Source organism: Strix uralensis, chromosome 1 (genome assembly GCF_047716275.1).
Source record: "Strix uralensis isolate ZFMK-TIS-50842 chromosome 1, bStrUra1, whole genome shotgun sequence".
In the NCBI taxonomy this organism is placed as follows: domain Eukaryota; kingdom Metazoa; phylum Chordata; class Aves; order Strigiformes; family Strigidae; genus Strix; species Strix uralensis.
The window spans coordinates 47,913,304-47,940,850 of NC_133972.1; the positions used below are offsets into that span (position 1 = coordinate 47,913,304).

The window sequence follows — 27,547 nt, forward strand, 5'->3', positions numbered from 1 at the left end:
TGTCTACACAAGCTATATTTCTGCCTTTGGATATTAATTCACTGTTCCTGATTCTAGACTGTTCTGGGTAAGAATGAAAAAAAGTGCATTAAAACCTACTCCTTTGTCTGTGTTAATATGGCACAGCTGCTGTCTCCTACAGTATATTAAAGGAAGGAACACAAATTACTGTTAGTATGCAACAGCTGGGTGTGAATGTGTAAATTACTCCTTCCTTTCACAGGTGTTTTAGATTATTTCCTCTATTCCTTAATTTACACCAGTGAAGATTTAAGGCCCTGAGCATTTGCCTTGGTTATTCACCCCTGACAGCAGATCTGCCAGTGACCTGGACTGGCATCTTCATGTATGTATAAGTAGTTGCAGCTACTTTGTAATGAGGCCTGCTATGCCTTGTTATATGGTAACATTAATGTCTAAGATGTCACAGACCCGTGTCATGATAAAATATCATTAGGAATCTAAACAATGTTTTTTTTTTCCCTTTTCTTGGCATGTTATTCTGCACAGGAACCTGAGATTGACAGTTCATCTGATGCTGGCTATAAACCAACGCATGTTAAGGGCAATTTGGAATTCCAAAATGTTTACTTCAATTATCCTGCTAGGCCAGATAATAAGGTATTACTTATGGAGGTGATACAGATTCCATTTAAGATAACTGATTCCCTTAGAGAAAAATAGTTGTTATAATTTAAAAAAAAAAAAAAAGTCATAGAAATAATGGAAACCTTTGCTTTTATCTAGAACTGATAACACATTTTAGCCTGAACTGGTTAGGTAAATAAATTAACAGCCAGCCTTTTAAAATAAAATATAACTGCATGAAATTTCCACTAAAAGCTAAAAGTTGGAGATCCTTTTACATCACAAATATAATGAAAATCACTAATTGTAATAATACCTGTTTTAACTCAGTAAAAATGTTATAGCAGTATATTGATATGCCAAATTGTCCACACCGTAAGTCTGTTAGAAGTATTTCTCTGAGAAACTGACAGCAGATCCAACACCTACTTTATTGCATTTGCAATGCAAAACCTGTCCCTTTGAAGGAAGAGGCTGTTTTGTTTGAGAGCTCTCACTAAGGTAAGCCTTGATGCAATTAACTGGGAAAGAGGTCTGAATGATTTCTAAAAATACATCTATTAAGAATGTCTTGGAAAATCATCTTTTCCAATGTGAAGGAAGACTGTTTTCACTGATCTATAAAAGGGGATCTGCTTCCATTTTGTTCAGGTAGGATATGAAGACAGAGAAGAACAGGACTTTCTTAGTCAACTTTTAAATAAATAGATAAAGAAAATATTCCAGCTCACCAGTTTCTAAAGAGATCAGCTGAAATCATTTGGCATTTTTATTATCTACATTAGAATCAATATGAAGACTAGAAAGAGTACTGCTCTCAGTCGATTCTGCGCCAGGTTTCTAAAACATTTTTATTATCTAGTATTAGAGAAGGGCTTTGTTTTTTTTATTTCTTCCTCTATTTATTACAAGGTTACCTTTTTAGCATTTAATCCCGGTGAGAAAGGGTGAAGGATGTTGCATAACAAATTAAAACAAGAATGATGAGCAATCCAGAGGATGCAAGGGAACATAATGTATTAATGGAAACAATATTGCACACTCCCAAGTTGTCTTTGCCTGCTGACAACAGTAAGGTTTAAGAGGGTAATGTGTAACAGAGGACCTCATTCTGTATTCCTAAACTTGAGCAGATATATGTGACATCAGCGACTGGGAATTCACCTCATGTGATAGCTGCAGGAACACTTCCCCAGCAAGGGCTGCAAAACCTGCCCAAGACACGGAGCAGGTGCTTGTGTGCGACAACTGTGCCAGGCTTGCTGTTGTCACGGCTACATTTTATCAGGGTTCTTCTAAGATAGGCTTCTTCTCTAATATTAGCTTGTGGTAGGATGGAGACAAAACCTAAATAATGTCCTCAGACAGGCCCATTATACCTTTTAGCACTTTTTATCTTGCAAGTTTATGTGTAAGAAAATATTGTGAAGATGATACATTATTCTTCTCACTTCAGTGGAGGACAAAGTATTTGGCCCAAAGCTGACTGAAATCAGTAAAATGTTTCCATTTGCATCTTCAGGTTTTGCATCAGGATCTTAACTTTTATCTTATTCCCGGGGCTAGCTTCCATGTAAATATCTAACAATGTAATAAGTATATTTCCATGTAAAAACTTAGAAAAAAAAGACTTTTGATGGAGTTCTGAGGTAGCCTGAGGGTTTATACTAGGTTGTCTCAGTTCATACTTGCTCATTTTGGCATCATCTGAATCTCATAATTCAAAATATTCTTGATAAAAATGGCAAATTTTCAGAGGTTTTAGTACTGCTGAAATTAATGAGTGTTCTACCCTGTTGTTCTGAAACAAGAACAGTCCTGGCAAATGTTTAATGGAATATCAGCTCTCTCACTTCTTTTAAGCTAAGAACTTCCTCATGATGGCTTCCTACTGAGATACTTGTAATTAAATAATGTGATGTTTTATATAAATATGCAAAACCAAAACTATAAATTGTTCCTCCTTGTTAACTGAAAAATAAATATCTAAGAAAAAGTTCCCTTTCATCTCATTACACAGAGGTTTACAAATGTCTCTCTGAAGCTCTAGAGAAAGCTACAGAGAAAAGCTACCATAGGCCAACAGCAGGGTAAGAGGGAAAGAAAAGTTCTTTTCCTCTACAGCTGCAGTGATTGCTATGTGGTGTCTTCACCATGTACCTGAAACTGAGAAGCTGAGGGAGTAGCCAGTAAGTTTGCATGGAAAGCAGAACTTTTGCAATAGGTGTGAAATGCCACGTTTTGAAGGCATGAGTAGAAGGGAGAATCTCTTCACAGTGCAGTAAAACTCCATGTCAGCCCTTCCACAATTTCACACTTAGTTCTTCCCCTTCACTAGCTAAAGCTCTCTTGCAAAATTTTATTGTAGTCTTTAGAGTTTCTTCAAACTTACACTGACATTTTTACATTATGTTTTTCTTACCTTTCATATATGCACAGATACTAAAGGGCTTGAATCTCAAGGTTAGTTGTGGCCAGACAGTGGCCCTGGTTGGTGGCAGTGGCTGTGGGAAAAGTACGACTGTTCAGCTCATCCAGAGGTTTTACGATCCCAAGGAAGGCACGGTAAGATACCTCAAGTGAGATGACTGCTCTGTGTGTCACAGTTGCTGGAAGTCTGGTTCTGGTCTCACTGCCCTTGTTCCAATGACATGGTAAAGTCTCCCCTAAAAAGGCGTGGGCCAACCTGGGGAGAGAGGTTCCTTGACTAAAACACTTAGTAAACAGTTTTTGTCTGCTTCCTTTTGTTTAGGTTACTATTGATGGGCAGGATATTAGGACCTTAAACGTAAGATATCTGCGGGAGATCATTGGTGTAGTGAATCAGGAGCCCGTGCTCTTTGCTACTACTATTGCAGAAAACATTCGTTATGGCCGTGAGGGTGTCACCATGGAAGAGATTGAAAAAGCTACCAAGGAAGCAAATGCTTATGACTTCATCATGAAGCTACCCAATGTAAGCAAACCAGCTGCCCTGCTGAAATAATTTCTCCTAAAGCTCCTTGTGACAAATAGTCCCTTAGGAGGGATTCTCGTAAACAGAGGAAGCTATCCCTGGAGCTGTGAGTAGGCAGAGCTATGCAGAGCTTCTTCATAACTTCTGAGAATAATGCGGATTTTAAATTTTTAGGTCATGACTTGATGAGCCTTTGGAGAGCTATTGGAATTCCAGGGACACAAATGATTAGGCGGGTATATCCAAGTGGGTGTTTGTCCTGTAGTGTTTTAGATGAAGGAAAAAGTGCTGCCGGGGCCACTGACACCAACGTGCCTTTTCTTTACACTGCCTTACTTTGGTGAAAGGACTGTGCTGCTGAGGGCTGTGGAAATGTGTGTGGTTGTCTTGTAGAAGTTTGAAACCGTGGTTGGAGAAAGAGGGGCACAGCTGAGCGGAGGCCAGAAGCAAAGAATAGCAATTGCCCGAGCTCTGGTTCGCAATCCTAAAATTCTTCTGCTTGATGAGGCAACATCAGCTTTGGATACTGAGAGTGAATCAGTTGTGCAGGCGGCACTGGACAAGGTCAGTATTGATCATTTGTTTAAAGAGCTGCAAGAGAGACCCCTAAAAAGTCTAAGGTAAGCTTGAATTTGGCAAACACTCTCTGTTCATACAAAGATTGGGAACTCTAAATGGGGATGAATAGTGAGATGCTTTAAAAAATAAATACATTAAAAATCTGTTTTGAAATTTGCCAGTACTAGCTCTATCAGGTCAGGCAGACTGCCCAGTGGTGAAGTGTTTTTGCAAGTGCCCATGGAATTCAGTTAATGATATTATGGGTAGGGCTGAACTGCAGCAGGCTTTCCCAAACAAGCTTTAGTCTTTGGAGCAGTGAAGAGCTCAATAGGGGCTAAGAGCTAAATATTCTCAAGCAGGTTTGGGGATCCATGTGAGCTATGTTCTTATCAACACCCAGCAAAGTGATTCAAAACCAACTCAGGGATGTCTTCAAGAGCAGCTGCTACATGTTGACTGCCATCTAGACATAACTTCTGAACCACCTAGACAAATGAAAAAAATAGCCAATCCTGTATTTGTTGTTGTCTTTTCTAAACAAGTGTATGAACTGTTTACAAAATAGTTCCACCTATTCTTCAGGCTGAATCAATCATATTCGTTGGTTTTTTCCCTTCCTCTGTTTCTCTCTCTCACTATGCATCTACTCTTATGCTCTGAGTGAAAAGAAATTCCCACCATTGCATAAACATTTTCAACAATGGTCACAGTTTATCTATGGACAATATCTTTAGAAAGCATTTTGCCTCCATATGCTATTCTGCCTCAGAAGTACCACCTTATGTTACCCACTGTGCAGTGTTGTGTCTAGAAGAATTAAACAGAATCTATGTTCTCATCTCCAAAGATATTTTTGTCCCTGATTTTTACTAGGATACCTAATTGCCACTAATTTCAGCAAGAGTTAGACTTTCTGTCCACTAATCCTAATTACTGATAATTCATCCTACTCTGTGAAGCTACGCTGGCTGGCACACTAGTGGATCTTTTTCCCAACTCATGCCTTGTAAAGTGAATCCCAGTGGCAGGAGGGCAGAGAACTGCTGACTGAGACATATTTGGTGGGATCCCAACTAACTGCTGCAATATAAAACTTAGCTAGTTTAAACAAGTTAATTTAGCCTCCCCCACCCATCTTTAAAATATGTTGTATGGTGAGATGAGTCTCCCTGTTGATGTTTCTGCACAGCATGCCAGAAAGACTTGCTCAGACTAGACTAGCCCTCAGATTGCTGATGTTAAGCAAGACGAAGCCAAGCTGTTATGTGCCAAGCATTCATTTGTCCTCCTCTTGCTTGCTATTTCCCTTCTTCACTGTGCTGAACATGTACCTCTATAGAAGGTTTACATCAGATCTAATGTAGACCACTTTTCCCTGCAGGCTTCACCAAACCTCCTACCAAATCTTCATTTACTGTTTATGCAGATAAGGTGTTCTGCTTTTTATAACTAAGGACATTAACTTGATTTTCTTCTACATCTTGATGTGATTTTAACTTTTTAAGATCATCTCAGATATAGTGAAGCTTTCAGACTGCCAAGAAAATGCCTACTATTTCTTATAGGGTGGTTTGAATAGCTGTCATTTCCAGTTCTTAAAATCATGTGACAATATTAAGGTATCAGGTTTAGCTGGAAATTCATTGAGAATACTACACACATTAGTTTTCTCTTTTATTTCGTAATTGTAAAACACTTATTAAGCCATTATGTAGGAGTTCAAATGTTAACTGAAGATTTTTAAACTGAATTAAGATTTTTAAACTGAATTGTATAAAGTTTGGATTCAGTTGTTGGGCCATTAGACATTAACATCAATTTATCCCAACACACACTGTAACGATATGCTTGAGAATATATCTTGGTTGTGTCAAACTACATACTTATAGGATTTATTTTATTATTTGTGAGTAACTAAAAAGATGGAAAAACATGAGTAAAAGAAGTATGGTTTTAGATACATTTTAGATTGATTCTAGATTGAAGTATGGTTTTAGATACATTTAGTACAATTTTAGATAAATACTTTCAGCGAAGTCACACAAGTAATTTAGAGCAAGTAAAATTGCTATGTGATTAATTTTTAATATTTGTGAAATGCTCTGAAATAGAATTGTCATTGACTTGCTTAACGGTAGATAGTCTTTTTCCAGTGAAAATTGGATACATAACCTAGGAGGATATTGAAGGAGCAGTTTCAAAAAAAGTGAAGTTTAGATATTTGTGTTTAGAAAGAAATAGTCGGGCATGAAAAAAAGAGTACGTTAATTCATATTTTCAAATAAAATATGTTTTGCAGTATTTTATTTAAGTTACATTTTTGCTTTAGTTTATCTTGGAGAAATTGAAATATATTGTGGAATTCAACATTTCTCAATTGACAATTTTGGTTTGCTAAGAACACCATTTCTAAGGAAAACTTTTCAGTTACTTGACTCTAATGTGAAGAGGGGAAATATATGTACCTGACAATGCTAATGTGGGACCATCGTTATGCTGTTTCCAGGTCAGGAAAGGACGCACTACACTTGTTATTGCTCATCGTTTGTCAACGGTTCGAAATGCGGATCTTATAGCTGCATTTGAAAACGGTGTTATTACAGAACAAGGGACTCATAATGAATTAATAGAACGAAAGGGAATTTACTACACGCTTGTTAATATGCAGGTAGCTTTCTCACAAACATTTTTTCATAGCTTTTATCATATTGTGTGCTATCAAGTTAACCAAATTGAACTGCTCCCAAAGGTACCTCCATCTTTGCAGGGTTTCCAAAATAGGGAAACTCTAGGGGGAAAAAAAGCTCCCCTGAAGAGTGCTAAACTTCATATTAAGAAAACTTCATATGAAGTAAAATGTGCAAGTTTAATTCAAAGTTGCGAATTACAAGAATTCTAAGCAAAAAAACCTCTTTAAAAGTACGACACTAAAAATTAAGTATGTGAGAAGGTAAAAATGATGACTGTGAATGTGATTGTGGCAAAAATGAAGTTCTGGAGCTGATTGATTCTCAGACTACTTTTCCAAATCATAGAATTATGAAATAACTCAGGTTGAAGGGGACCTCGGTGGCTCATGTAGTCCAACTCCCATGGAACACAGGGTGGACGCTCAGGTCAGGACGGGTTCCTCAGGGCCTTGTCCTGTTGAGTTTGGAATACATCCAAGAATGGAGACTCCACACCCTCCTCAAGTCACCTGCTCCAGTGCCTCCCACCCTCATTGTGAAAACTCAAACTCTTTTACGCAAGTACTTTTCAAATCACCAGCATCTTAGTGACTCAGGCTCCTGAAGTTTTGTTATTCAGGCATGGTCTATGTTGAATATTTTTATTATCTCTCAAGCTGTCTCCTGAACTTCTCAAACAGGTCTTAACTTTGAAGCAACTGGAAGTCTTGCTCCTATTCTTAATGGCTCCCTCCCTGTGTTGAAAGTCCCTCTTATTGACTTTCTTATTCTCTTTTACTTTAAGGCTCTTTTATATAGTTTTTGCATTTTGAAGAGGCTTTCTGGTGGGTTTCTTCAGTTAACTTAATTAACTCTCCTGTATGTTTTCAGAACAGTTTAACTTGACAAAAAAATGAGGAAAAAAAAATCTCTGTGGCTAAAACTCCCCATGCACCCCCCACCCCACCCCTGCCTTGTAAGTGTTAGTGTATTGGCAGGTTTTTCAGAGTATAGAGGACTTAATGAAACTTCAGTACTTGCTTGTGCTTTTCTTATCAATCCTCCATTTACTTAACAGAAGTTTTTGTTGTAATTTAGAATTGATCATCATTTGAAAGTACAGGATAATACAGCCATAAACAATTTTTAGCATCATTCGGTTTCATTTCAGGCATCAGGAACTGAGGATCAGTTACAGGAAGAAAGTAATGTACCAGTTGTCTCAGAGGAGGCGTGGAAGGGATCAATACTGACTGGACAGAGAAGACAATCCACTCAGAAAAGCATAAAAAGGTTCAGAATACAGAATGATGAACCTGATGTAAAATCTGTTCAGCTTGTGAGTGTCTCTGTATTCTTACCTGCATGTGTTTTCCATAACTAATGGCATAAGAAAGAAATGTGATCCCACTCAAGAGAGAGTTACTTTTTAACAAAATGTGTGAAGGAAGCCTATATGTCTGGTTGAAGACTCATAAATTGACAAAATCACACAAGAGTTCTATGGAAAAAGTCTCTTCCCCTGAAGCTAAAATTATTTTTTTGTTGTGATACTTGAAATATTTTATTTGAGTAATATTATGAAACAAAATTACTTGAATATGGGAATAGCTTAAGTAGCAAGTTAATTCATTTAATTATAAGAAAAAAACCAAACAGGTAATTGGTCATATAACTCAAATAGTAATTATTTCCTATTCAGAGTATGCTATTTTTGTCTAAATGTTTTGCTATCTATTGTCTAAAATGTCTGTGTTAGCAAATAAATGACTGAAAATTAAGATAGAATTATCGAGCTGGCTAATGACCTAAACCTGCTCATCATATTCAGCAATGAGTAAGGAGAAATTCTATACCATCAAATGCAAAAAGTGGTTTAAATTCACAATTTCTGTTTCTGTATAGTCCCATGAAGGGTAAGTGGGATTTGTGACTAATTCTTTCAGGGAAAGGCTCAAATTGTTGTTGGAAGAATGAGAGTTTATATAACATTCATTCATTTTTTCCTTCTTTTATGTTATTAATATTGGGTATTGAGTAACAGTAAGAATTTCTGCAGTTAATTAATATGGCTTTTAAAGATCAGTCAATTTGTGGTTTCTGAACGTGGTATATGGGATAAGGAGCATATTACAAAGAATATAGATACCCCTCATTTCCCTCCATTAATGTATTATATTTATCCTGATGGAATCCTTTTATTTTAGGATAAAAGCATACCTCCAGTTTCATTTTTTAAAATCATGGAGTTGAATAAAACTGAATGGCCATACTTTGTTATTGGAACTTTATGCGCAATTATCAATGGGGCCTTGCAACCCATATTTTCAGTCATCATTTCAGACATTATAGGGGTGAGTATAAAACAAAGAAGTAAAAGTCTTCATTCTATGCTTTACCTTTTGTCATTTCCTAATTACCTTTATGATAAACCAATAAAATGATACATTTTTTTTCAATTTGCACTGCAAATGTGAGGACAGGCAAAGGTCCTAGCTATGGAAAATGCAAAATGCCTGTTCAATGTCTTACAGAGCAATGATGCAAATTGCACATCCTCAAGCAGATCAGGTCACCAGATTCTGAATGAGGAGAGATTCTCCTATGACCTCTCCTAATCTGCTTCACCCTTACCCCTTTAGAGAAGGCAGTATGTCAGCATGAGCAGTGCAGGCCTGAGAGCTGATCCTTGTGCTGTCTTGCCCATTTGTGCTCAGCCACAGCTTTTCAGAAGATACAGTGTGACACAAAACAATGCAAAGGCAACAAGGTGAAAGGAATATGAGATAATGCTTCTGAGTAGACTTTTCATCATAGAGAGAATTTCTGTAAACCTGAATTTATGGTGTTAGAAAATGAAGTTACATTCTCAAGCAAGCAATATTTTATTTGTACTGGTGGGAATTTTCTAACATTTTCTGTCAGAACACACTACTATGTTAGAAAGGTATTAATTTTGATAATAGTGCAGGACATTATTATGGTTTTGACAGTGCAGGAGAGAGACAAACTGATTGTGAGAGTACAAGTGTATGTGTTTATGTGCACTTATGTACACATATGACATATGGCACTCGTATGCCATACCAAGAAAGAGTATATGGCCATGTTACTTGCATGAGTTGCAGAAGACAATGATTATCTTATCTGTCTGCTACAGGAATCTGAATCAGTTTAGAAACAAATACAGCCTGGGAAGACGAGCCTCAGGTTCATGTTTTGACTGGTTTGGGATGAGGCTCTCAGTCTTGTTTTCTCATGTTTTTCACAGTTTTACCACAAAATAAGAAAAAAGAAAAAATGGAAACACAGTTATATGTGCATTTACTGGGGCATTTTTTTATAGCCAGCCAAGCTGTAGTATACAACATGAAAGATACTGAAATAGCCTATATTAAATTTTTTGTATTCGCACACGAGGTGTCACCTTCCAAAGAACTGTTTGGGAAAAGATTATTATGAGGGTGTTATACTTCAGCTTTTAATGCAGAGTGTAACAGGAAACATCCCTGAGGGAAGGGGAGCGTGCTATGAAGTTGCAATCTTTAAGCAGTTGTCCCCAAATCAGTCCAACATGGAAAATAATCTGGCAAAGGGCAGAAGATAAATATTGGAAAAAAAAAAAAAATTAAGGTCCTTCCTTTCTAAAACATTAATTTACTCTAAAAACTTTAAAAAATATTTTCAGATGTGATAGGATTTATAACAAATCTATATTAGAAAATTTAAATAATTGCATTGTAAATTTTATTGCTATGCACCAAGGTATAAAACAAGCTAAACTGGAGTCAGTCTGAACAAACAATAGATAAATTTTGACTAAAGCAAATTAAACTTCATTAAACAAATTAAAACCACATAATGATAGTTACTCAGCATCTGAAATATGCAAACACAATGCAACAGCAAAGAATATACAAAGCCCTCAAACATCTAATTAAAAGACTTAGAGACCGTGAAGACCTCAAACCTTATAAAACATGTTTCTGTTATCAAAACTTAGGAGCATTATCTTTATTGCTTTATGAACTTGGTGAAACCAAAACTATATGACCTCCTTGCTTCATGACCCATGATTTTTTTACTGTATATAGAAGTATGATGATGGCTTGAAGATGCTCTATCTTTAATATTCATTTATCTACTTTTGAGATAAATAAGTGCATGGAAGATTTAAATGGAAAATTATTTCCATAACAAAGCAAACTCTCTGTACAATGTAAATATTTTTTTTGTTAACATACAGAAAACAAACAATAGAAGTCTGTTTATTGCTGAGAATTAGCCTAAAAAAATAATGGGTCTGTAAAATATTACACATCATATTAAGAACAAGTGTCATATTTCTCTCTAACTAATCATTGTTTAACATGCAATAGTCTTCAGCCAGTGACTCCAGAAATGTTATTTTAGAGTCTTAAGACATGCCTCAGCATTTTGCAGGTGTAAATTGCAATAATAATTTACTGATGTAGGTTGTTCACTGACATGTGTTACTGATTCTATCTTGCCAAAATAACAATGAAGCCTCCATTCACAAGATATGCAAAATCACTTCAATCTATAATAAACCTCGAAGAAAAAAAAAAAATCTTAGTTCAACAAGAAATGGACTTGTTATCACTTTAAGACTACGTAATGCATATACCATGTATGTAACAATAACAGGGGAAATTATTGCACTGTAACTTAAACTAATTTTCAAAATTTTCTCTTATAGATGTTTGTAGAAAAAGGAGAGGCTGCCATCAGGGAGACAAATAGCATGTATGCACTGCTGTTCTTAGGTTTTGGGTTAATTTCGCTTGTCACTTTTTTTCTTCAGGTAAGTTTTGGTTACTGCAACTGTTCATGGTATTTGAGGCACTAGATCTCAACTGCGCTAACTTCTCAGCACCTTAAACAGTACACAAGAAAAACGATGATGAACTTTCACTATCAGATAGGTTCAAAATATAGTAAGAGGTTTCAAATGTTCTCTGTACTATAAGCTGACCTCCATCTCACCAGCAAAGGAAACTTTGGGTGTAAGGCCCACACTACACCACAGCCTGTGTAGGAAAACCCAATACAGTGCTGATAGTAACATCAGCAGCCCAGGTTTAGATCAGGTTTTGAATCTTCTGTCATGAGTAAATGGTTGCCTCAACACCTGCTCTGAGCTCTGTGCAATGCTCCTGTCAGCATCTGATCTGGTTGTACTAAAACTACTCTGTATGTACCTACATGGACTCAACCCCTTGGATTTCTAAGAAAACATACCAAAAGTAATTGAGAAAGACCACATCATATGCTTAATTTAAGATTACTCACAGCTCCATACTGTGAAAGTTAAATAATATTTCAAATCACCTCTTCAGTTTACGGGATGCATCCTTCTGTTTGTACAGGATCAAATAGTTTTGACCAGATTTTCTGAAACAGTCTAAATTCCCACATACACATAATGTGCATTTGCCAATGCATGGAATTACGTATATTGCAGGAAAACTGCCAAGTTCATACGTAAATAAGTCACTTTTTATGTGACTTGATGTGCATCTCATTTACATGCACAAATCCCATTAATTATTGCTCAGCTACTTGTGTTGGCCTTGCCCAATCATATGTAGACTTCTGAACACCACCTTGTTACCTTCTGCCTGATGTCCCTGAGACAACAGAGGCCTTTTCTGAAATTACCTCCAGCCCTTGCCCTCTCTTCAGCAAGAACCAATCTCAAAATTCGTACTTCTGTGATGGCCTTGGAAAAGAAAAGAAATTGGTGGTATAGCTGTTATGGATAATTGTCCACTCAAATGTGTCTGCCTGTCTCTCTCATCTCATTCCTGCGTAGTCTGATCCTGCATGGCCCTGGCCCAGAAGTGACAGATTCACCAGTACGTCTTTGTGCACGCTGAGTTGTGTTGTAGTCAGTGAGTATCTGTGCAGGTTCAGAGGCTTCCCCTAGAAAATAACCGGTAGCACTACAGTTTTTTGATTGTAAGCTCTTAGAGAGAGAGGGGAACCCCTGATATTTGTACAGTGCCTAAAAAAAGTATAGGGTCTTACTTGCGATAGCACCGAGCCTGTTACTTTGAAGTAACTGGTTTCCATCTGAGATCAGGTGTGATAGAAAAACTCCTGTAATTAAAAACACTGCTTGGTGGGACCTGAAGACTATTACATGATATAAATTTGTTTCTTAAAAAACAGTGTCTCATTCTTTGCTCTACCCTTATAGGTGCTAAATTTAGCTTTTAAAAACTTTGATTATTTCCATTACAGCTAGAATATTTTTTTACTTAGTAATAGTTTTTTTAATATTATATGCAGATAGTCACTTTATTTATCTGAAAAAGACAAAAACTGTGATTAGGTAATACAAACCTTTTTTCTTTTTTCTCAAACAGGGTTTCACATTTGGCAAAGCTGGAGAAATCCTTACAACGAGGCTTCGATCCATGGCATTTAGAGCGGTTCTGAGACAGGTAAAAGCATTATATATTTAGCTTTCTGGAGCTTTAGAAATGCTTTTTTGTTTATGTGCCATAAATTATCTTTGTGTTTATTTAGGTAGTCATCCTGTAATCATATCCATAAAGATACCACACTGATTTCTTTAGCTCAGTTTAGAAACTGACCGGACTAAATCTACATAACAAGTCCAGCTAGATATTTTAAATTGTTTTAAAACCTTTTTATTGATATAATTATAGGTCAAGTGTAGGAAAACTCAAAGGTAATGGTACTGTTTATTTAACTTATTTAATAAAATCAAAGCACCTTTGAGGACCAGAGAAAGTAGGCTGTACTCTAAGAGACTGAATCTGAAATTCAGATCAGCCTTCATGGTCAGCTAACTCCATGTATGGGTTAGGATCCACAAATAATTACTAGTGAAGGTTATAGGACCTGAATATCTGAATATATGACTAGCTGCACTCACTAAACTGGTGGCTGCTCCTATGTAGCAGGCACAGAGGCAAAGACAGCCATGGGAGGGGTCAGGGATAGGAACAGGGCTCTGCTGTTAGTAGAAGTACATTCAGCAGCAGAGTGAAAACTTTTAAAAATAATCAGCCTGAAATCCAAGCATAGCAGTCCTTAGTTGCTAAGCAGTGAGCAGGATGGCAAGGATACTAACTACATGTGTAACCAGCCTTATCACCATTGTTTGATGGTCAGCATTAGCTGCTTCCTGGAGCCGGTGCAGTGGTGAGCTGCTCAGCATCCCTACTCGCTGCAGTGTGGGTAATGTACCAGTGCAAACTGGTGAGCCCTACCTGGGAGGCACAGCCTGCACTGGTATCTGTCCTGCAGGCTTGCCAGCATTTCCAGTTCGTATTTCACCGCAGCTAGAACTAACTCAAATATTTTTGCCCCTCTTTTGCTGCCACTCCTACCTTTACCAGTTGATTTCCTACTGAGGTGTTTCTTTTAATTCATCAAGTATTTCAAGGAAATGTTGGTATTCAGTATCATATTATCAATCCACAGCATAAATTCAATCCTTCTCTGAATTTTGATTAAATTTTACTCCCAGTTGACCCAGCTGTGACCATGCATGTAATCCCTGAGGTAGTAGAAAGCAGAGCAATGTGAGACTAGACACATCATTCCCTTGCCTTTCACTCACTACAGACAGTGGTCTATTCCAACCACCCCAGTCTGATACATCAGCAGTCTGGGACCAAAGAGGAGGTTTCCAAACAGGCACAACCCCACCACTTCTTCAGCCCATATAGCTGAGTGAAGTTTCCCTGGTCTCCAGAGGGTCGTTCCCTCCTCGAGAAGTTCCCAGAGCCAAACTGAGTCACATCAGGCTTCCCTTTTGTTAACCCCTTTCATGGGGGGCCCAGATGCCTCTTCTTTGTGGTTTATATGGGAAGGGATTATAGGTCCTTGGAAATTAAGTCCCATGAGACTTTTTTGACTAGCCCAGGAGGAAAGTGAGGTCTCTAAGACCACGCTGAATCTCAGCAGATCCCCGAAGGAAGGTCTTGAAAGTTCGTAAAGGTAACAGAGAGGTTTTCATGGTCAAGTAATGTCATTATATTCACTTTTCTCACTCTCGTGTGAAAATAGTGTCCACCTGGCACCATGTTCAAGTATCAGGCACTATAGCAGTGGGACCTGGGAGGATTTTGTGTATTAGCACCAACACATGTGGTGCATTCTCCATATAACGCCAAAGCAGCCATCTGGCTATGTGAGCCTACAGCCAGATTGAAACTCTTTCTTTGACATCTTTTTTTTCTTACTGTACTTAAGAATAAGTACGGCATTTAAAAATAATCCCTTCACCCTCAATAAAACCCCAAGAAATCAAAATGTAGCATGCTTGTTGATGTCTAAAGGTTATGCATTTATACACTAATGGTAGGAAATATAAAAGCTCTTACAGTAACCTTATGAACAGTTATTACACAAAAATACCATACTGTTGGTTAGAATTATGTATACATAAAGTAATACAAATACTTAGATTGTTTCATGAAAATGATCTTTTGGTTTTGATATTTGGCAAATCTGGAGGAAAGACACAAGTGAATATCTTATTTTTACTTCCTGGATTTAAATAAGACAAATGTTTTGCATTTAATTCAGACATATAGTTTTCAAACAAATGTTTTAGAGTCACTGATCCCTCTGACCAATTAATCTGAATTGTTAATGAGATACAAAAGATTGACAAGATTTTTTTCCCTGAAAATAGTGTCTTCCAGATGAGGAAGAGGTAGTCTTGAGTAAGTTCCCATCACTGCATACCATTTTACATCTGTCTTCTCAGACACCACAGAAATTTTGCAGCAACACTCAGACTTTTGAAACATTTCACATCAGACTTACAGATTTCACAGTACTTGTAACTAACAGAGAATGAAGATGTATTTTTAGCTTTGTAACAGGAGAAAGTATATTGTTTAGTTAGTAGTCTTTGCAGATGAATGTTATACATCCAAGTAATCATCCCTAAATTGTCCCTCTATTTAGTGAGCATCTGATCATCAAAAACATGTTAAATTCACAAGCAACAATTTCTTGTAAAGCTACTTTTACTGTGAAATAATGTGGTAGTGTTTGTGCTATTGCAAAAAGGATATATGAGTTGTTAACACAATTTAGATTTGAGTTTTGTGTTCCCATATCTTTAATAAACTTTTATGTCTATTGTATATATGATTACAGGTAAAGAACACCATATTGTGTGTCATCCCTTCGTAATCCAAAGTGATTAAGTTCTCTTACCTAGTCTGGTTAGGTGATGTGCAAACTAGATATTTTAAGATTATAATAACTCTATTTCATGTTGTAGGAGATCAGCTGGTTTGATGATCCCAAAAATAGCACTGGAGCATTAATTACAAGACTTGCTAATGATGCCTCACAAGTGAAAGGAGTAAGTAACAAGCACCGGCATTTTTCTAATTTGGTTTAGCCTGGAATAAGTTACAGACGGGATTCGATAAGTAGAAATCCTGCACACACAGTCATCTGGAAGCTGTTATTATTTATTAAATAATATAATATTATTAATTAATTTTGTATTAATTTTGGGGGGTATCACACAGGAATTTAATATCATAACAGTAGGTAAGATATGTATTTTATTTATATATATCTATATCTACACTTTTGCTTTTAATTCATACTAATGTTCAGTCCTGTTATCACTAGTATAAATGAGTCATCCAAGGAGTCTGTTTATTTAAAGTTATTTATCCAACCTACTTAGATGTCTAGACAGCATTGTGTTTTCATGGTAAATGTTACAAATATTAAGAAAATGTTTAAGTGCATGCCTCAAAATGACGATTGTTCTCATTGCAGCACTGTGTTTGTCACATGCTTGAAGTTAAAAGTAGTCAAGGAAAAAAAATGGTCTCGGACTACAGGTTAAGAAATGTCATGTTTCAGGAAAACTGGCAAGTTTGAAGTCATGGTTTAAAAAAATATGAGATTTATGAGATGGCATTGTTTTCTTGGGCAAAACCTTAAAACAAGGACTATAAATCTGAATGAATGGATGGAAACAGAGGAGGAAATCTAGATAGGATACAGAAGACTTGGGGGAATGATCTGTACAATAGAATCATTTTTCAAAAGATAAAGCATCCAGTTCTGCAGAATATTTAGACCAAATTAAGCACTTTCAGACGTCCTCTGGTGAATAAATCTCAATTTTCTAGGTAACAAATATTTCCTGTCTAGTTTTCAAATAAAACAGAGTAATTTACAATGGTTTCATTCTTTTCCAGGCTACAGGTTCTAGACTGGCACTAATTGCCCAAAATGTAGCTAATCTTGGGACTGGAATTGTTTTGTCATTGATCCATGGCTGGCAGCTGACTCTTCTGCTTTTAGCCATTGTGCCAATTATTGCTGTAACAGGAATGATTCAAATGAAGATGCTTGCTGGACATGCAAAAAAAGATAAGAAGGAACTGGAAATTGCAGGAAAGGTGGGTTCGGTGATGTTTTTATCTGCTTTTATGTTGTATTACACAGTGTTGCTTGATAGGGACATTGGTGATGGATCAAGAATATACTCAAAGAAGTAAAAGTCTTCATTGTTGTATTGCTTTGACAAAATGGTAATATAGCAAATATGAAGCTGAAAATTGAAAATGTGAGTTATTAATTTATGTTCTCAAATAGTTTGTAGCACTCAGAGCATACTAAGCATTTGAAAAGTCCTGGATCTCTGATGCCTGTCCCAAGCCTGCATTTGAGTTCCCTATTCTTTCCCAGCACTCTGCTTCTTTTTCCTTTTCTTCATTTCTTTCCAGTTTGTTTCCTTTCAGTGCCCCTCTTTTCTACCTGTCACACATCTTCTCTTTCTCTCACCTTGCAGTTGTCTGTGGGCTTAGTACAAAAAGGCACAGTATAGAAACAAACCATCAGTAACAAGGATGCATGAAGACATCACGGTGACAGTGTAGCTGACTGTGCCCTGCAATCCCTCGCTCTGATGTTCATTCCTTTCCTTCTCAGCTGGGAAGGGAAGCAGGAGCCTGGGAATCTGCTTCAAAGGAAAATGTGAGCATGGCAGCAAAGAGGGAGGGTATTACTTTATTTCATAACTTTGAGGAGAACTGTTTTCTCACTTCCTGGACCGTGCTTTGTGGAGACTGGGTTTCTGACACACTCCAAGCAGCACAGCACCTGTGTGATCTTCTCTTCTGCCCTTTCCCTCCCTCCCATTACACTGTGGTCAGTTGTGCAGTGGAGTCCGAGCACAGCAAATCTTAGTCTCTCTTTCCATGACCTACATTAGGAAAGTTTCTCAGAGGCATTTCTGTGCCTCCAGGCTGATTAGAAAATGGTTTTGGGTGTTTGCTCCTAGCACTTTTCACACTAAAATACAAAGAAAGGAAATTCCTTTTGCATTTGCCTGCCAGGCATTTTGGTATAAATGTACATAGCAATGATTCATTTGTAAGGCCAAATCACAAGGCATCTGCAGAACGTTGTCATCCACTGACACATGTACATGAGTATTCTCTAACAATAATTTTTCCCAGTAAAAACATAACAAATAGTCAAGAGAATTCAAGGGAATTAACTCATCTTTTATTTATCATGACTTCTACAACAGTTTTCAGCCGAGGCTTACAATACAACTTGAATTTAACAAACAGTCTCACAACGCTCTGTTGAAATAAGCATCCAGTGCAATCATTGTATGATCTGGCTAAATTTGTTATCTATTTTCTGTGTCTCTTTCCAGATCATACAATGATTGCACTGGCTACTTAACAGCCTCGGCTGATAATGGTGGTTGGGAAAAGACAAGAGAGGGTAATGCAAGGACTGGAAGTGAAACTTGGAAACCTCTGTGAGCCCACAGGTTAACTGTTAGAAAACCAAAGAAACAGTCCAAAACAATCTTGCTTCTAAGGAGAGCAAATTCATTAAAAGTTGTTATTGAGACAACTGTAAATCTTCTCAGCCTCAAAGCTTATTTAAATTGGCTGTGCAGAGAAAATTTTCACTTTACCTGTCTGTAAAACTATTCTTATCAGTAATACAGACATAAAGAAAACATGATGTTTGTCTTTGTAGGGGAGCCAGATAGCACTTACATGCAGTTATGTTAGTTTTCCCACCTTACTTAATTATTTTAATATCTTATCCCTCATGTTACTTAGTCTGCTCTGTTTCTTATTTGTAGATTGTCTAAGCATTTATTCTACTTATTATATAGAAGTAATAATGTAGAAAGAAGGGTCTGCCAAATGCATGGGTATAGTTAAATTTTTGGAGGTTAGTTCTCATGTGTTTACAGCTGCTAGGCTTTTCCTTTTTCTTACTGAGTTGAAGACTGAGTCATGTTTGCTTCCAAGCTGGTTTCTACATTTGCAGTAAAGGCCTAGAGGTGTTTTGTTACACATTAAAACAAGAAGTTAAAATAGATTTATTTTTAAAAGTATATATGTGTTGAAAAAAAAGAAGCCTGTTCTTTTTTACATGATAGGGTAATCAAGAAAAAATTCAAAATACTGTCACTAATTATTCATAAAATTTTGCCAAACAAGTAACCTTGTTGACTGCATTCTTATGCTCTGAAATATTTTAAAGCTATCTCATAGTCAAGTTGTTTACAGCTGATTATCTCATGCCAACTTCCTTGGAGACTATTTGTAAGAACAGTTACATGATTGTTAGGCAATGACCTGAATATCTGGTTTTAGCAGACTACATTAATCAAAACAATTTTTTGCAGATCCCCAGTTTCTGGCAAAATTTAAACCATATATATTTCCATAGAAATTCAGTAAAATGTTTCATTCTCAACATATCAAGCAAACCTGAAGAAAAACAAGTCCCAAGCAATTATTTTTAGCTCTAGATAAAAATCTACTCTTCTCTTTAAAAGAGGGGTTCTTCCTCAAAAACTCCCTATGGAGAAATGCCACCTTCACACATGAGAGATAAAAATAAACTACTCTCATTGAAAGGTAGCGCAGAAACAACATAGGTAGAAGAGAGTAAATGTATTTCATGCCTTCCTTATGAGCAGCAGAATTTGTCATACGCTTATCTAATGGAATCAGTTAGTTCCTGGTATAATCCATGAGCACAGGATTTGGAGTGGTACCGACACTAAGGGGTGCTTCTGTGAAGTTAGTGGGATTCCACAGTGTGCGAATCTTACATGGGTGACAATACGTGAGAAAGAATTGAGCTTGAGTCCCAGGTCATAGGTGACTCTAGACAGTGGATAATTTTAAATTTTCTTTTCCCATAAAATGAGCACATTGGAACCAAATTTTGAGCTTGAATGAGCATAGCGTTCCGTTAATATACTTTACAAAATTGCTTTCCAAGATGCTTTACATTTTGAGTTTTGATTTGATGGATTCTTGACTGAGGCTAAATCAACTGTTGTTATTAAAAGATTTGCTGATGATATTAATAAACTACAAGTAAATCCCCTTAATATTTGGGGATCATTAAGAAAATTAAGTAATGAACTTCCACTAGTTTTCAATCAAGATTGGGTACCTAGCATCATTAAGCATTTTGGAAAACTTCTACTATTTTTTCTTCTGTGGCAAAACAGGAAGATTTTCAAAGATATAATGTTAATAGGAATTAGATGCCAAGCTGCCATATGGGACAGGAAAATCTGTCTCTACATTTTTAGGAATGGCCAGTGGTTTGGAGTTTCTCTTTAGGAGTTTTGAAAGACTCCTGATTTTCCACAAATACTGAGAATGCACCCTAGGAAAGACCATTTCTTTATTCGTGAGATCAAAGTCACTAGTCGCTTTTGAAAATGTGGACATATGTTTACCTTGCAGTTCCAAATGCATTTGGAGGTGATGTAGTCTTGTTCAGTTTATCCTGACTGGCTCCCACAGCAATGACAGCTGCATGGCATCATCCTCGTGACAGGTTACACAAGCCCACTGGAAAATAAAATCACATTGCTGGCCTGTGCTAAAATGTATGCTGTCTCAACTTCATTGCTATAATCCATGCTAATTGGATATATTATTTAACAGCAGCATATCTACAAATGTTGCAACCAAACTTTCAACAATATTGTAGACATACTTCTGTTGTAGTTATTCTATTTATCATATTATGTTTAAAAATTTCCGTATAATCTTGTTTTTCTGCTGATGAATATCTGCTCTCTGATTCAGATTGCTTCAGAAGCCATAGAAAATATTCGAACTGTTGTTACTTTGACTCAGGAAAGAAAATTTGAGCTTATGTATGGACAAAGTTTTCAAGCATCATATAGGTAAAAGAATGCTTCTTTTAAAAAAGTTATTGAAATATTCTTTTTTAAAATGAACATAAATTAACACCAGTAAACTGAATCACAATTTCTCTGTCAGTGCATCATAAAATCTTTCATTCCAAACTCAGCTTTGACATAAAAAATATAGATTATCTTTCCCTTCAAGATAATGATCTTGACATTTTAGGTAATATTCTAAAGGTAATGTTTTAAATTACTTTTTTTTCCCCCCAAAGTCTCCACGATGTTGTTATTGGCTGCTGTAATTCTGGAAATAGAAGACTTTATTAATTCTTATAATCACAAGTCCTTTCTTCTGAGGGAATCTATTGTTTAACAAACCAAAAGTCAGTTTTTACCTGTATGTTTAGGTAAGATTCCTATAAAAATCAGTGGAATTTTCCCAGGGAAGGAACCAGAAGGGTGGACCTGCATAGCAGCCTCTGTATTTGTTCACTCTGCTATTTTATTGAAGTACTATAGCAGATCATGTGAAACCTCATGAAATGTCACTTGCTTTAGTTCAATGTAAAATAAAGCAAAAAAATTTGTTTTATTGAAGTAATTTCTGTTTTGTAGAAATTCTAAAGTTCTCAAATTTCCTCATGCATCAGTTAGTTGAAATTTTGAATTGCAACTGTATTATAATTTTGAAAATAATTTTAATGAATGTATGAGGTGAAGACAATACAAATTTTACATGCTCAAAATACTCGGAGTTAAAGCAATTTATTCTATCCCAATAGTCTCATTGTTTTTTGCAGAGAGGAAACTGAAGCGTACAGGAATGATGGCGTCTTAGGTTAGGATCTTACAAACAGCTGGAGATTATTTCACTTTAAAATGCTGAGGACTTGTGGATTCCTTTGAATTATAGAATACGCTTTACATTCTTGATTGCTACAAGGGAATGTATAATATGGTCATGATTATATGTTTTTTCTGTTACAGAAATTCTGTAAAGAAGGCACATATCTTTGGATTTACTTTTGCCTTTACACAAGCTATTATGTACTTTACTTATGCTGGGTGTTTTAGGTTTGGTGCCTACCTAGTGAGAAATGGACATATGCGGTTTAAAGATGTGCTTTTGTAAGTATCTCCTTGTTAGGTTCTTTTTTGTCCATGTGGGAGCGTATGTTTGATTTTTCTATAGGTATCATGAAATGATGGATTATAGAACTGAAAGAATCAATAAATACTTCTGTCTTCCATTCTTCACCCTTACATTCCCTTTCTTTCGTTGGGCTATTACAAATCCAAAGTAAGTGATGCTTTCAGACTGCGTTTAGCTACCTACACACAATTTCCCTTGTAATCTGGTTGCCCAGGGTAAAAGGAAGGCAACATGAAGACAAGCAAAGCAAAGCTATTCCTTGTTTTCATGGCCAACAAGGTTTCTTTAACAACAGAATCACATGGCTTAGCTGTAGGGAGTGTAGGTGGACAAGATTAAAAGGTAAGTGGAGCAAGTAATGAAAGAAACTGAGATGAGGAAATTATGAGCCCTGGGACAAGAGAGGTGGAGAGCAGGAGAAAGGTTTGGCAAACACTCAATCTGTAAAATGCCTAGCCAGAGCTGAAAAAGCTTCTCCAAGTGTTTCTGGAGAGTTGTTCCCACTGACTGGCACCTTTCCAACCTTCTCTTTCCTCCCTCCCTCCCTATCTCCAGCATCTAACCAAGTCTTTTGCTTTTCTCCCTGCAGCTGAAACCCCTGTCTGTATTTGTCAATAGACACCTTGTCTCCCATGCACATCCCATGCTTGCTTTCAGCACTTGACACACTCCTGCCTGGCAAGAAATGCTGCTGAAGCTAAAGCTGCTTCTTACCCTGATTACACCAACCCCTTCTCAAATACCAGCGTTACCCTCCCTTTCCCTACACATTCAAGTGAATCCCTTCTCCTTGTGTATCTCCTCTCCTACTGCCTTTTGCTCACCCCAGATTTCAAGCCTCTTTCTCATCTCCCATTTGCCTTTTGCCTATTTCTCCTGAACTCAAGGATTTGACTGTGCCTGGAAGACCAGGCCATTCAAAAGAAATGTAGAATGGCAAATTTCTCCATAATCCTCAGACTGCTCCACAACTTATACCTTCAATTTTATAGACGAAACTGAGCTGCAAGGAACTATACATCCTAACACATCTCATGCATTAAGAACAGAAACAGAAATCAACACATCCATTTCTAATAAATCCAGACAAGTAGGCAAGGAAGGGAAGCTTAGAGTGCTACTCTCTTCCCTACAAACAAATTACAGATTTTCTCAGTAAGGAAAAAAGTGACAGAGTTTACAGTAGACAGCTCTTACCCTACCTTAGCCTTATGAATGAGTATTTATCTGAAGCCCCTAATCTGCCTATAAACGCTTTTCTTGCCTTTGTCACAACAATGTCAATATATTTTTCTTCTTTTTATCTTTACAGAGTTTTTTCAGCTATTGTATTTGGTGCAATGGCATTAGGACAAAGCACTTCTTTCACTCCAGACTATGCCAAAGCCAAAATGTCAGCAGCCTACTTGTTCATGCTGTTTGAAAGAGTACCCTCCATAGATAGCTACAGTGAGGAAGGAGAGAAGCCTGTAAGTAAGCACGGTGTTATGCACAACTAGCATACTCCTCTAATTTATTTCAAGCCTGTTTTTCTTTTTTTCTCCCACCCACGTCATAGCTCCTTGAGAACAAGTACTGTGTGAGCCCATTCATATCTGACTCATCCAACCAAATTGGGGTTAAGCTTTGTTTTTTGTCTGCTGCCAAAACCTCACCTGTCTCTTGGTGAAACACCTTTAAGAGTCAGTGGAAGTAGGGTTAATGCAACAGAGGTAGTTTTTCAAGACTTTTTTGCATGAAGCTACCTGAGCATGGATCTTGAACATATAACTTGGCCTTTAATATTTAACCAAAAATTTTTGAGGGATAATTTATTTGCAAGTCGTCCATAATAGATTGTCACATATTTTAGTAACCAACAATGTATACGAACATATGGGTGCATGTGGCCTGTCATACAACAGAGGACAGAACATTACAGAAAACTATCACATATATATTACAAACCCTGTGTTTATTATGTTTATATATGTGTTTATATGCATATATATACACACACACATAAGAAAGGAAAATAGCTGTGAGTCCTAGCAAGTGTTATACATTTGAGCTGTTATGTTGATTGGTCATTTGCATATGTCTGTATTTACATTTTATATATACTCATTCATATGAACTATATTTCTTCTTGTGTAGGCATATATCCATATTACATATATCATATTACATTGTATAGTAAATTAATTAGAAAAGATCTTTAAGTAGAAGGGTTGATTCTGTGCACAGATCAAAAATAGTAGATTATTTTCAGTATCTTTAAGGACAAAAATGAAAAAAAAAAACAGCAAAAAACATGCCAAGAATCTGAATGAGGTCCTTGCAAAGCAGACAGAAGTCAGCCACCTAGAGTTATTGTTACTTTTGAAAATGTAATCTTGTTTAAACAGATGGTGTAAGAGAAGCTGTCAGAATTTGTGTTTACGGAACAGAATTTTAATTAAAATATGCCTGCAGAGTAGAATATTTAGGAGAGAATTTGTGTTTTCACAATAGCTTCTCACTACATATTAATTCCTGGGAAAAAAAGAAGTCTGATCTTCTGGAAAAACTCCCACTGATCTCTTTTATGAATGCTCTGCATAGTTTTTTATGAACCGTTACCTTAGCCTAAAAAATTGACCTAACTCTACTGTTTCAATCAGAAAATATTTGGTGGAAACATAACATTTAACGATGTGACATTTAACTACCCAACCCGACCAGAGGCCAAAGTGCTACGAGGTTTGAATCTAAAAGTAGAAAAGGGACAAACTCTGGCTCTTGTTGGTAGCAGTGGCTGTGGAAAGAGCACTGTTGTTCAGCTGCTTGAGAGATTTTATGATCCCCTCAGTGGAGAAATGGTAAGTGTTCCACATCAAAGTGTAAGTTGCAGGTACATGATACATGCTTACTCTATTTTATTAATATAATTTATTTGCCTTTTTTTTTTCCTCTTAAATAATCTTATTACATGTTTGCTAGTATAACTACCCACTTTTGTTAATGTTTCTAATACAAATTTTTGGTAATATTTTGGAAATCAAGGGCAGGAACACATGGATTTTCAATATTCTCTATGCAATCATGGGGAAAGTAGAAGGAAAGTAAAATTTCTGAATTTCCCATGTCACTTCAAGTTACTAGAACAAGATCCAATGGAGAGAAATTGCTACATTGGTATGACTAGAGCCTACTGGCATCACTGAGGTTTAGTTTAATGACAGTAAGGACAAATTGTTGGAAATTTAACAGCAGCACTGCTTAGGGTAGCCATAGACCTTCACTGCATCATCACCTAGCATATAAAAATGAAGTAAAGGGAAGATGAAAAAAAACCTGAAAAATATCTTCTTGGATCTTGAAGCATCTGGAGGTTGAAGATAGATGTCTATGCATTCCTAGGACAATTTTGTACTTGCCAAATAAAGTGATCTCATATTTCATCTGTTTCTTCACTTATACCCATATTTCATCCTTAGTCATGGCTTCAGTTCAGAGGATTTGGATCCTTCCTCCAAAAATGTGACCACCAGACTTCCCAAACCCAGATATCTGCCTCCCACCATAGTCCTGACTCTCTGTGAAAGGCAAAACTGTCATCTGTAGCTCAAACTGAACTGCAGCCTGAAGTACAGATAGCCTTCTTGACAGATGGAGATGCTGGAGTGACCTTTTGGCTTCTTTTCCCTGGAGTTTGTATTTAGTTCCTCATGCTTGTCAATGAGAGAGTGGCCTTGAACTGTGAGATACCTTTTCCTGAGACTGGGAAAAAAAATTTATTCAGTGCTTAATCATTTAACCGCCTTTATTTATTATATTCTGAGAATAAGAAGACAGATTTGTCTCATCAACCCACAGAGAAAACAGCTGGCAAGTCAAGTTCTTCCTTACAAAGGGGTCCCTAGTCTCATGTGCACACAAATATAATTTTTCTTGTAAAGATAGAAACATTTAGCCTATTATTTTTCAGTTTATCATTGTACTGAGGAATCCAAGCCCTGAGTTAGGTAATACCAGGTGTTGTGTAAACAGAATGAAAAGATGATCTGGGCTCCAAGAGTCCAATGTCCCAGTGCACCCACAGAAAGAGGATGGTGATTTAGTCCACAGGTCATTACATCTGCTTTAGACAGAAGTCATAAAGCAGAAAGATGGACTGATGTTTTATTTTAGACAAAATAAGTCTCTGCATAACAGACTTAATTAAACTTACAGTTGTAGATGCTAATGTCCAGATAAGGTACAGTGCGAGAAGAGAAGAAGTTCAAGTGCTGATGTACAGATTTTTAAACATGCATCTCATCTTACATGAGCAAGTGGTGGTAGATGAATTTTTCTCACTGATGTACAAGGATGATATTCAGTTACGGGATTAGGGACTGTGGTCCATTGCTGTCCCCCTTTGCTGCTATTTGAGAGGTGAGGACATCTGACACCCAGATCAGCATAACAGAGATGGGATAAAGCTGCTAATAAAGGAAGTGGCTGTGGAAACACATTGTGGTATAGATCTACTGGTTTCTGAAGTAGATCTTTCTGTCACCAGCATAGTGCCAAATGTCTCTAATACTGATAGCAAAGTGACAGAGAAAGCAGATTTGTATTGGCTCTTAGAGTGATAAAAAGTGGGGTGCAATACATAGTGGCTTCACACAGCTGGAGTTTTTCAGATTCATAGAGACATCTGGTGTTATTGTATTGATTGCAGACATAACTTGGCTTTAACACTCATCTCTCCATCTCTGCTGCCATGCATAAGTGCCTAAATTAACAGACTCAGGGCATGAAATGGCCTGTGTGCCCTGCCTGCTAGAGGCCTTAATGTTGCTAAATTTAAAAGAAAAAACACAAACAAACCTCAACCATCTATAAAGTACTATGATTAAAACATATTATTTTTGACTTTTTAGCTCCTGGATGGCCAAAATGCAAAGACACTAAATATCCAGTGGCTGAGAGCTCAGATTGGTATCGTCTCACAAGAACCAATCTTGTTCGACTGCACTGTTGCTGAAAATATCGCATATGGAGATAACAGTCGGGAGGTGTCACATGAGGAAATTGTCAGCGCAGCAAAAGCGGCCAATATTCATTCCTTCATTGAATCACTACCAAAGGTAATTAGGCCCTCATTTCCGACTTTCATCTGGGGAAAAAAAAACATAGTGCCTCTCCATGCTTTCCTAAGTATATATGGGTTAAAAGCATTTACATTTCTGTGACTTAATTAGACATTGAAATTTGGGGGGGTTTTGTCCCCACAAGACCCAAAGGGCAAACAGAGAGCTAGTGGGTGGCAGTGGCTGCAGGCATTTGCTCAAGCCCACTGCTGCAAATGCCTGAATGGGAGGGGTCTTCATCTCTGCAGGAGAAGTGTCTGTTAATAAAATAACCTGGGTGATATTGGTACTCAGGCAAGTCATTCTAGACGGAAGAGC

The 27,547-nt window shown here is 36.9% G+C and overlaps 1 protein-coding gene across 1 annotated transcript in view; it reads left to right on the forward strand.

The window, feature by feature from the left end:
• The window catches only part of LOC141942046 (phosphatidylcholine translocator ABCB4-like), a 56,891-nt gene that overhangs the window by 26,395 nt on the left and 2,949 nt on the right, over positions 1–27,547 (forward strand). Inside the window, exons 10-25 of the mRNA XM_074864998.1 lie at positions 511–621; positions 3,028–3,153; positions 3,341–3,544; positions 3,938–4,108; positions 6,612–6,773; positions 7,946–8,113; positions 8,982–9,128; positions 11,495–11,599; positions 13,167–13,244; positions 16,073–16,156; positions 17,016–17,219; positions 20,913–21,013; positions 21,965–22,105; positions 23,443–23,599; positions 24,773–24,970; positions 27,020–27,226. Of these exons, the coding sequence (XP_074721099.1) occupies positions 511–621; positions 3,028–3,153; positions 3,341–3,544; positions 3,938–4,108; positions 6,612–6,773; positions 7,946–8,113; positions 8,982–9,128; positions 11,495–11,599; positions 13,167–13,244; positions 16,073–16,156; positions 17,016–17,219; positions 20,913–21,013; positions 21,965–22,105; positions 23,443–23,599; positions 24,773–24,970; positions 27,020–27,226 (2,364 nt within the window). The remainder of the gene's footprint in view (positions 1–510; positions 622–3,027; positions 3,154–3,340; positions 3,545–3,937; positions 4,109–6,611; positions 6,774–7,945; positions 8,114–8,981; positions 9,129–11,494; positions 11,600–13,166; positions 13,245–16,072; positions 16,157–17,015; positions 17,220–20,912; positions 21,014–21,964; positions 22,106–23,442; positions 23,600–24,772; positions 24,971–27,019; positions 27,227–27,547) is intronic.